Here is a 12,425-nt window from a genome sequence, read left to right on the forward strand (position 1 = left end):
GGCTTATTTTTCACATCACAATGTTTAGTTTCTGAATGTCGTCGGAGTTTCACAGGTCTGATATACTCGTTCGACAACACTTCATAACACAAAACACATTGAGGTTTCTGTTCATTTCATCTCCACAAACTTGAATGGCAAATATGAACTGTTATATTTCCTACTGTATTTATTATTATTATTATTATTCAGGCCTCCAAGGAGTCAAAAGACTCATCGAGGGAGGTCCTTCGTAAGACATAAAGTCTGTCAAGACTCATCGAGTGGAGGTCCCCCTCCCCCTGAGAAACACAAAGTCTATCATACCACTCTTTAAACTCACTGACCGTTCTCTCTCCCACCACTCCATCAGGCAATGCATTCCACGGCTCAACCACCCTCCACACAAAGAAACCACTCCTTACCCTCTTGCTCACAGTTTCCTTTCGTAACTTCCAGGGATGGCCTCTTGTCATCACTCCTTCCCGCTGTTCAAAAGCGAAAGAACTCCCCAGTGTCAACCCTCTAACCACCTCTCAACAGTTTAAAAGTCTCAATCATATCACGTCTCCTTCTTCTATCCACCAAACTCTGCAGTCCACATTCTCTCAGCCGATCCTCATAACTATCCTTGTACAGTCCTGAAACCATCTTTGTCATCCGTTTTGTATCCTTCCCACAGTTAATTTATCCCCTTCAAATCCTGGGGACCAAATCTAAGAACAATAGTCCAAGTGTGGTCTGATCAGAGACTTATACAACGGAATGATAACGCTCTTATCTCTGCAGGTCAGTGTCCTTCTCATAATAGCAGCAATCCTCTGTGTTACCTTCACCACCTTTGCAATATGTCCCCTAAACTTCAGGTTTCTATCAATCATCAACCCCAGATCTCTTGTCTCCCCTACTTCCTCCAGTATAACTCCTCCCATAGAGTATGCAGCATCCCATCGATGTTTCCCAAACCTCAACACCTTACATTTTGCTGCATTAAACTGACACCCCCATTCATTTGCCCATCTACCTAGCTTATTTAAATCCTCTTGCAGGGCTACCACATCTGCACTATTACTAATAATCCTTCCCAGCTTCGCATCATCCGCAAACAACTGAATATCCCCCTGCAATCCACTGGCTATGTCATTGATATAAAGGTTAAACAATACAAGTCCTAGTACTGAGCCCTGTGGGACCCCACTTGTAACCCTCTGCCTCCTGGAAACTGCTCCACCATACACAACTCTCTGATACCTATCAGACAGCCAATCCTGAATCCAGTTGACCAATCTGACATCCAGACCCATGTGCTGCAACTTAAATATCAGCTTATCATGTGGCACCCTGTCAAATGCCTTCGCCAAGTCTAAGAAAATTGCAGTATATGCCTTTCCCTCATCTAATGTTCTTGTAACTTTATTATAAAAGGCTAACATATTGCTAAAACAAGAGCGTCCTTTCACAAATCCATGTTGATTCTCACAGATAACATTACCCTCATCTGCCCAATGCTGTATACGGTCCCTCACTACTTTCTCCAAGATCTTAACTACTACTGATGACACACAGACTGGCCTATAATAAGACACTTCCAGTCTGTTACCACCCTTATGCAATGGCACTATCTTACCTTCCTTCCATTCCCTGGGCACCTTTGCCAAAGCCAGACTTTCATTGAAAAGCCACGTTAAAGGCACTGTCAATTCCCTAGCACATTCTCTCAAAACTCGTGGTGAAATACCACCCAGTCCCACAGCTTTACTGACATCCAGAGTACTCAGTATCTGAAACACACTCTCTTCCTGTACCTCCAGACCTCGAACCAGTCCTATCCCTCTAGCATTAAAACTGACTCCTCTAGGATGAAATACTCCAATAAAGTATTCATTGAACAATTCCACTATGTCCTCTGCATCAGTCACTCTATTCCCATTTTTATCCCACAATATCAGTCTTCCACGGTCATTTCTCCTTCTACTGGCCACATAGCTAAAAAATTCCCTAGGATTTTCTTTGGATCTTAGGGCCAATCTCCTCTCATATTCCAGTTTCGCTTTCCTTACCACACTAGTCACTCTTCTGGCCTGTGTCTTATATTCCTCATGCATCTCTTCACCTGTCTCCTTATATCTCTTCCATAGCCTCTTTTTCGCATGCAATTCCTGTTTAATATTGTTTGTCATCCACTTTACTCCAAATTGCGTCCTCTTCTTCACTTGTGGTATACAACTTACCATTGCTGATAACAAATATTCTTTCACAATTTCCAATGCACTAGTGATATCCCAGCCTTCCAATTCCTCCCTCCATGAAACTTCCCGAAGTTGACGCCTAAGACTATTATAATCACCTGCCTTGTAATTCCACATAAGTTCCCGTCTCTTTGATATTCCTGCATGTCTATTCATTTTCCAAGTCAACACCATATGGTCACTCTCTCCAACTGGTGGGAGAGACGTCAACTCAGTTATTATCAACTCTTCTGATGCTATAACCAAATCCAAAACTTTTGAACCTCTTGTTCCCTCTGTTACATGTTGCCTAAGACATCTGTCCCTCAAGAATTCTAGAAATTCCATTCCCCTATTGCTACATGCATCTTCCTCTCTCCAATTTATACTACTGAAGCTAAAATTTCCCATAACAATCATTCTACTTGCACTTGCCAAACTTAGCTGTCTAAACATCTCCTTTTTCCCATCCTCTGTGCTCCTGGGTCTGTAGCAACACCCCATTAAATATCCTGTCTTGCCTACCTCTACCTCACACCATATGCTCTCAAAATCATTTGTCTCACTTCCTTCCAAATTCTCCACTCTTAGAGGACATGGGTCATCACTTATCATAAGCAGTACCCAGCGACTTCTATTCCTGTTGTTATATCCCCTTCTGTCAACCACGTCTCAGTGATCGCAATAATTTTTGGCCAGGCTGATGCTATCTGCGCCACCAATTCCTCTCCCTTATTCCGGATACTCCTGGCATTAGTATAAAGCATATAAATGCCATTGTTTCTATACCCAGCATTATCCCTTCTAGACTCCACTGGGCTCAGTGTTACCTGACATTGTCTCCCTTCTCCCAAGTATCCATTCCCACAAGAGGCCACCCCTGCTATCATCCTCCCTGGGACACACTGACTCGTTCAGAACAGCAATCTCTTCAGATGCCTACGTCCTTCCTCATTCAAATGTAAACGGTCTCTCGCATACAATTCCTCTCTTTCCTCAAACGCACTCCAAGCATCCACATATACCAGTCCTCTCTTGTCACACATTCTCACTATTATGCCATTCAATATCACCGCTCTTCTGCTCAGCTCATCATTATCATACCTAGGCAACACGAACACTATTTTTCCTCTCTCTGTCTTCTTCCATACAGTCTCAAGCAAAAATCTCATATCTCTCGCTGCCCGACTTACATTACCACTCAAGTCATTCGTTCCTACCATCACAATCATCTCATCCATCCTTTCACCTCTCTTAATTGCCATAGCCACCCTTTCTATTGTTCCTCCTGGCAAACACTCCTCAGGCATCCTATCTTGAACACCACGGATCATTGAGTCGCCATACATTATACCTCTTACCATTCCCTCGCTCCTATTGTTTCCATTCTCTCCTCTTCTTTCATTCCCATACCTCATGTTTTCTTTGAACTGCTTGTTTCTTATACTTTAATAGTATCAGATATACTGGCCGTTACAACACGTGTATTACAATTAGGGTTAGCATTACCTGTTTCATTTGCACTTCTTTTCAAAGTTCTAGTTCTAAGCCACTTTTCCATTATTAAAAAAACGTTTCCGAAAAATATATAAATATATAAATACTGGGGTTAACTCACGACACACTTTGTTCAAGTATCACTTAGCACTTCTGATGATATACTGAGCCTTGGTTGAAGGAGGGGAAACCTTCAATAATAAAAATCAATACACAACAAGCAATTGGCTGAAATGTGGAAAACACATGTTCACTTCAATCTGACAAAACAGCAAGGGAAGGCAGAAGCAATAAAACTATATTGTTGTTCACTTCACCCCTCTTTTATTATTCATCATTCTGCTGCTAAATTTGTAGCAGCAGAATGACGATTAATAAGAGATGGGTGAAGTGAACAACAGTATAGTTTTATTGCTTCCCCCCTTTGAACATTCTGATGCTATTTGTTGTTTTTTAAGGCTCCATAATTTTTACTTACTTATTCAATTTTAATTTGTTTTGTTTGGATAATTAAAAAATATATATTCATTTAATTAATTTAAGTCTGCCTGCCAACCACAAGTTGAGAAACACTGGTCTATGACATCGATATAGACAAGTTGGTAATATATATATATATATAATTTTCTATAAATAATTTATAACTTTTTGTCCATTTTTTATAATGTAAAACAGTGTTGATGATGTACTGAATGTCCCATTTCCAGAAGTTTTGCTGATTGTATGATTATAGTCAAAGGAAGTTGGAACTTGTCTATAAATAAATAAGTTAAACTAGTTATTTCAACCTTTCTTTGATTCAGTCTGAAAAATAATAATTTCCCAAGTGATTACTTTTCTGATTTCTGTACGTATTATATAGCTGTGTTTAAAAATTATATCAAAATTCAAATTATCCACGTCTCACTCTAGTATTTGCCATTAATAATCTAATCTCACCACGGAGCATAAATCCTTTGTGCTTCTCACATAAACAGTGCATGAGGCGTAGCTATTGTTTATTTGGGCTTTATGCTTTCCATATTCAAAATTATATTAATTGATAAATTAAAGTATTCAAAGTTATCCTACAATTAATTTCATTGGACCAATTAAGATGAGCACGATTCACTATGCACTCTTAAAGTCTTCATATATCAATAAAAATGCAATGATGCAGTCAAATTGTCATGAATGTTGTAGTGTGGGTTGAATAAGCCTCGTTACAGTATACTCAACCTAAATGGGCACGTGACACCACACTAGTAGTGTTATAGCTTTGTGACCTTTCATATGTGGGGTCAACATAAAAAAAATAGTATGTAAAAAATAAAGTAAAATAAAGAACCCATACCTGATAAGATAAGGCATATGAGGACTGCAAATACAAGTGAAATATGTACACTCCACATTATCTGAAATTTAAAAATAATTCAATTAATATCTGGCAATATCTAAAATAAAATGAATAACTTGTGTTAATGGTTTACAAAATGAGATCCTGATGATATAGTAACATGGGTTAAAATATGTACATAGCTCTATAATGAATTTATTTTATTGTGCATGAATTTAAGTTAACAGTAAAAGACTTGTTCTCCAGCTGGCAATTTCCATCACAAAATGGATAACACACAAAAAGTTTTCAAATCATAGTCAATCCACAACCTTGCCATTTGGAAGTATAGTACAAGAACTTTCAAAAGCATTTGTCATACATTTTTGGAATGACAACTGGAAAAAAAAAAAAAAAAAAGATTTTTGTGCTTCGATTATAATTTATTTTGTAATTAAACTTTTGGTTTAAAATGATCAAATATCAGATGAAAATGCTCTTTAGTAATAAAGTTTTTCTGTGATTTTCAGAACTCTCAAATGAATGATTTTTAAAAATAATTTATTTCTCAAATGTTAAACCATTTCATAATGTAACACATATGAAAGTTTTCAAGAATGAAGACACTACTTTTAATATCTTTTCAACTAAGATATTGAAATCAATTTAGAAAATATAGCACATCAAACAGTGTGAACTGTTTCATGGATTGACATCAACACTGTATGTTGCTACCGAAAAACAACTGTAAGATTGAGATAGCATTAATTTGCAGAAATATAATCTCACTGTTGGGATGGGCAATGTCAACCAGCCCTAAATCTACCCCCCCACACACACACACATACCATTTTTTTAAAACAATTTTTATTATCAAATCTCCACTGATATTGAGATCAGTGAGACAACCCACACTATTAGTGCTTCTGTTAGTAATGGTAAATATCTTAAATTTATCCAATGTCTTTGTATTTCCCATATCGTCTAGAAATATGTTCAATGCATCCACTAACCAATACATATATATATGTTAAAGATACCAAGCAATTTTATAAGCTAGGTTTAATCCTTTTTCCCAAGTAAGCAAACAGACAAGTCAGTCAAGTTTGTGACTGAACACAGTTCAAATCTGAGGCAACTCGTGGTAAAGGTGGAGTAAGATCCGGTCACTTTCCTTAGTATTTCCTCTAATGCAAAGCACATCCCCTTGCAGAGATGTATGATGCTATGCATTAAAGACAAGGGCCACTACCCAGACCGGTTTCGATCTTTATTGAGATCTCATCAGTACCACGAGTTGCCTCAGACTTGAACTATGTTCAGGTGCAAACTTGACTTACTTGTCTGTTTGCTTACTTGGGAAAAAGGATTAAAACCTAGCTTATAAAATTGCTTGGTATCCTTTAACATAGTATATACCCAAGGTAAAACACTTTCTACATTCTACTCTCATCCTGAGATTTTTATTTAATAAGGTCAAAGCATCTTGTGGCAACTTGTTTAGGTAAAATTTATAAGCTCTGCATTACTTCAACCTTGGCATTTTGGGGTTCTGGCTTCCACTGGCGAGACCTCAATAAAGGTCGAAACCAGTCTGGGTAGTTTCCCTTGCCTTTGATGCATAGCATCATACATCTCCGCAAGGGGATGTGCTTTGCATTAGAGGAAATACTAAAGAAAGTGATCAGAGCTTACTCCACCTTTACCATGAGTTGCCTCAGACTTGAACCATGTTCAGGCACAAACTTGACTTACTTGTCTGTTTGCTTACTTGGGAAAAAGGATTAAAACCTAGCTTATAAAATTGCTTGGTATCTTTAACATAGTATATACCTAAGGTAAAAAACTTTCTACATATATGTATATATATATATATATATATATATATATATATATATATATATATATATATATATATATATATATATATATATATATATATATGTGTGTGTGTGTGTGTGTGTGTGTGTGTGTAATTTATTCAAATGCTCACCCTCCTTTTTACTTCAAGATTTGAATAACATTCTGGTACTTGACCAGAAAACAGAACTCAATTCATGTCTAAATTACATCATCTCTTTCCTTTTTGATTACTAAGTCCTGAAAATTATTCCTTTAATCAATCATAGGATAACGTTACATAGTACGGAAATTACTTATATAATTCATCTTTAGGCCTTTTCTGGAGTTTAAATAAACTTACCAAGAAATGATATTCTTGTTTAATCCTTTATCCAGGTGTAAGAAAAGAAAGTTTGTGCGTACTTCAAGAACAAACTTTGTTTGCTTACACTTGGATAAAGGATTAAACAAGAATATAATTTTTTGGCTACTTTAATATAATTTATAAACAAGTGAAAAAATTTCTACAACTATCTCTAATCATCCAGAGTATTTTAATATGGTCCAGTTCTCACTGATGAAATCTCAGTAAAGGTCAAAAAGTCTGGGTAGTGACTTTTCCCATACTGCATAGTATTATCTGTGCTTTGAATCTTTGAATCTGTGCTTTGCATTATGAGATATTAAGGCAATGAATGTGAAGTCATTAGCCTCTATATACAAGTAGTCTAGTCATAAAGATACTTCATGGACAAATTTTGCTTGCACTCGTTTTAAAGGATTAAACAAGAATATAATTTCTTTGCAAGACTAATTTAATTCATAATCACCAAAAAAACTTTCTACATTTTCCAGTTTTCTTCCTATCATATTTCTCTAATTTCTCTCTTATTCCATATGAATTTATTCAATTGACTTTCTACCATACCAACTTTGTTGATTCTCTTGTCTAAATCCATATTTAATTTACCATCTTCCTATTGTTACCTGGATTACTGGTAACAAATGTAGTTACCAGTAATCCAGGTAACTACATTTGTTGTTTGATCAAGGTAAGATATGTTGCTACTATCACTTCTAGCTATATTTTAACAAAAGTATGGAGCCTACCGCCATATTAGGACAATAAATAATTTAGAAAAAAAACTAATATTTAAGTATACAGGAATACCTTGTATAGCACATTACTTGGTTCCAAGAAGCATCTGCATTATGCAAAACCGATGTTCGAGGTATATTTATAAAGGTTTTCAATTTAATTTATTTATTACAAAAATTTAGGATAATAAAAATGTTTAAAAATGAAAAAAAAAAAAAATTATTTCATCATCAAATTCCTGACTTGTACCCTCAAGGGGTGTACAGGATATGATAGTACTACATGAAAAATTTACATTATTACTAACTTCCTATCTACAATTTTCCTCCAAATCAGTCTATTACTTGTCAAGACTTCAATATTATCATTATCAGATCTTATATTTCTATCTTCTAAGGCACATTGTATCGTATCAATCCACCTATATCTTGGTCATCCTCTGGGTCGTTTTCCTGCGAACCTGGCAGTGAACACTTTTTTTGCTAATCTTTCCTCGCCCATTCTGTTTAAGTGACCATACCACCTGAGATTAGCTCTGTTAATGCATTCCTGGATGCTGACAATGTCAAGTTCTTTCCTAATAGCCTCATTTTTAATATGATATTGCCATTGATGCCATCTGTTCATGTCTCTCATATCTGCGGTCTCTAGTCTTTGGTCAAGTGCTTTACTTCTGACCCAGCTCTCAGATCCGTAAATTAAAACTGGTTTCAACACTGTCTTGTATACAGCTAATTTAGTATTTTCTGACAAATTTCTCTCTTATTCCATATGAATTTATTCAATTGATTTCCAACCATACCAGCTTTGTTGATTCTGTTGTCTAAATCCATATTTAATTTACCATCTTAAGTAAAAATTGTGGCTAAGTAGCTGAAATGTTTTACTTGTTCCACAGGTTCCCCGTTCAAAACACAATTGACATTTTCAACAATTCTACCTATTTTCATTGTCTTTGTCTTTTTAATGATCACCTTCATACCATATCTATTACAACAGTTATTCAATTTAGTCAGGGACTCTTGCAAACTTGTAGCGGATTTATTTAGAAGTATAACATCATCCGCATAAAGCAAAGAGCTGACATTAACATCTCCAATTCTGATATCATGTTTAATACTACTTTCCTTCATAATGTAATCCTTATAGATAATGAATAACAGAGGGGATAATGTACATCCTTGTCTCACACCAGATTTAACATTAAACCATCTTCCTGCACTTCCTTCAATTCTAACTGCTGACTACAACTCAAATACAGACTAAGTATCGCTTGATATAATGCCCCATTGACACCATATAACTGTAGTGAATTGAATAGCTTCTCTCTTGGCACCTTGTCATATGCCTTTTCCAGATCGACAAAACTTAAATACAGATCTTTGTTATATTCCCATGCTTTCTCGACTATTTGTCGTAAAGTGAAGATCTGATCCTGACAGCCTCTATTTGGCCTGAATCCAGCTTGTTCTTCACCAAGCTTTTCTTCCACAATTCTTCTCTACCGTTTCTCAAGTATACTTGCATAGATCTTGCCAGCAACACTCAGTAGGAAAATACCTCTGTAATTCTCACATTCAGTTTTATTTCCCTTTTTATATATGGGTGCTATTAGAGCTCTACTCTAATCATCGGGAATTCGTCCCTCCGTCCAGGCTTTCTGAACTATGCAGTGCAGCCCCTGTAAGACTTTTATACCACCATACTTCAGCATTTCTGGTGGAATATCATCTACTCCTGCTGCCTTTCCACATTTCAACCCTTTGATGGCTTTTTCTACTTCAAGTATAAATATGTATTCCTGACTGTATGTCTGTTGAGTGTTTTTTACCACTGTGCTATCACTGATTGTTTCATTTAGCCATTTTTTGAAGTAATTACTCCGTACTTCAAGGATATCTTTTTCTCCTGTTTTCATGTAACCTTTACATCTCTAACTCCTTTTACATTTCACATTTTCTTTTACATTTTCTTTCCTCCATTTCAAAGCTTCTTTAACAAGAATATCTTACCACCTTCTTGATATTTATTTTCTATGTTCTTGCCAAAGTCTTCCCATGACTTTTGTTTGGCTAGTTTTACACAGAGTTTAGCTTTCTTATATTTGTCTCTATATTCTTTAAGAGCACAAGCTGACTTATTTGCCAGGAACTTTGGATATGCTTTCTTCTTTTCCTTCACTGCCTCTTTAACTTCCTGTGCCCACCATGGAGTTCTAATTTTTCTATCCTTGCAGACAATCTCCCCACATGCCTTTTTGGCTGAATCAATCAGGGTTTTCTTCAAGGCTTGCCACTGAATCTCTAAGGTTTGATTCCTGTTCTCAAACTCTTTCATTTTTTCTTCAATAATCTTCGTATATTTTAGTCTACAGTTCACATCTGAGAGCTGCTCAACTTTTATTCACTTTAAAACTTTCTTACATGTTGAAAGTATTATTAACTTAGGTATAGTTATGTTAAAGATACCAAGCAATTTTAAACCTGGTTGTACTCCATTTTTTCCAAGTAAGCAAACAGACAAAATGTCAAGTTTGCGCCTGCAATTTATGCGAGACTAGCTGATCCCACAGGTAGTGCAAGACCAAGGCAACTCGAGGTAGACGTGGAGCAAGCTCTGATCACTAATCTTAATATTTACCCTTAATGCCAAAACACATCTCCAAGAAGGGGATGTATGATGTTTTGTATTAAAGGCAAGGGGCCACTACCCAGACCGGTTTCGACCTTTATCGAGGTCTCATCAGTGGGGAGCCAGGCTAGAAATACCAAGATTTAGTAATGCAGAGCTTGTAAGTATTTTACCAAAATGAGTTACCATAAGGTGTTATAACCTTATTAAATAAAAATCTCAGGAGGAGATATAGATGTAGAAAGTATTTTTAACTTGGGTATAGTTATGTTAAAGATACCAAGCAATTTTAAACCTGGTTTTACTCCATTTTTTCCAAGTATGCAAACAGACAAAATGTCAAGTTTGCGCCTGCAATTTATGCAAGACTAGCTGATCCCACAGGTAATGCAAGACCAAGGCAACTCGTGGTAGACGTGGAGCAAGCTCTGATCACTAATCTTAATATTTACCCTTAATGCCAAAACACATCTCCAAGAAGGGGATGTATGATGGGTCTGGGTAGTGGCCCCTTGCCTTTAATACAAAACATCATACATCCCCTTCTTGGAGATGTGTTTTGGCATTAAGGGTAAATATTAAGATTAGTGATCAGAGCTTTCTCCATGTCTACCACGAGTTGCCTTGGTTTTGCATTAACTGTGGGATCAGCTAGTCGTGCATAAATTGCAGGTGCAAACTTGACATTTTGTCTGTTTGCATACTAGGAAAAAATGGAGTAAAACCAGGTTTAAAATTGCTTGGTATCTTTAACATAACTATACCCAAGTTAAAAATACTTTCTACATCTATATCTCCTCCTGAGATTTTTATTTAATAAGGTTATAACACCTTATGGTAACTCGTTTTGGTAAAATACTTACAAGCTCTGCATTACTAAATCTTGGTATTTCTAGCCTGGCTCCCCACTGATGAGACCTCAATAAAGGTCAAAACCGGTCTGGGTAGTGGCCCCTTGCCTTTAATACAAAACATCATACATCCCCTTCTTGGAGATGTGTTTTGGCATTAAGGGTAAATATTAAGATTAGTGATCAGAGCTTGCTCCACGTCTACCACGAGTTGCCTTGGTCTTGCACTACCTGTGGGATCAGCTAGTCTTGCATTAATTGCAGGCGCAAACTTGACATTTTGTCTGTTTGCTTACTTGGAAAAAATGGAGTAAAACCAGGTTTAAAATTGCTTGGTATCTTTAACATTTCTTACATGTTATTCTTTCCAATACGAAATTCAATTTTATCCAGCGCAAGACTAAATAGTGATCGCTTCCAATTTCAAATCCTCTGTAAACTCTGGTGTCCTGCACCAGGGAGAAAACATCACTATCAACAATAATATAGTCAATGAGACTTTTCTTATTCCTTGCCTCTTCTCTCCATGTGAATTTGTGCACATTTTTATGTTGGAACATTGTGTTAGTAATAACCAATCCATGTCCTGAGCAGAAATCCAACAGGTATTTGCCATTATTATTAGCTTTGCTCTTTTCTCCAAATTTTCCCAAAATATTTTTGAATGTCTGACAATCATTTCCTACTCTGCTATTTAGATTCCCAACAAGGACCAACTTTTCCATTTTCATTGTGTCAGTTGCTTTTTCTAAAGCCTCAAAAAATTCCTCCATTTCTACCTTAGTAGAACCATCTGTGGGACCATAGGCACAAATAACTCTCATTGTTCAGTTCCCCATTCTCATATTTGCCCACATCAAACTACCATTCAAGAAGATTAACGTCATATTTTGTGTTGAATACTATGGCTACTCCTTCTTTTCCTTGATTGTCATTTCCTGAATATAACATTTTGTATTTATTGTTCAGAAATATCTCACCAG

The 12,425-nt window shown here is 36.4% G+C and overlaps 1 protein-coding gene across 1 annotated transcript in view; it reads right to left on the reverse strand.

Moving 5' to 3' along the window:
* The window catches only part of Cont (Contactin), a 458,021-nt gene that overhangs the window by 411,059 nt on the left and 34,537 nt on the right, over positions 1-12,425 (reverse strand). The window contains exon 2 of the mRNA XM_090391248.1: positions 5,038-5,098. Within this exon, the coding sequence (XP_090247374.1) occupies positions 5,038-5,095 (58 nt within the window). The 5' untranslated portion in view covers positions 5,096-5,098. The remainder of the gene's footprint in view (positions 1-5,037; positions 5,099-12,425) is intronic.

The sequence above is a fragment of the Typopeltis vanoorti genome, chromosome 1 (assembly GCF_054136105.1).
Source record: "Typopeltis vanoorti isolate ZY-2024b chromosome 1, IOZ_Tvanoo_1.0, whole genome shotgun sequence".
NCBI lineage: Eukaryota > Metazoa > Arthropoda > Arachnida > Uropygi > Thelyphonidae > Typopeltis > Typopeltis vanoorti.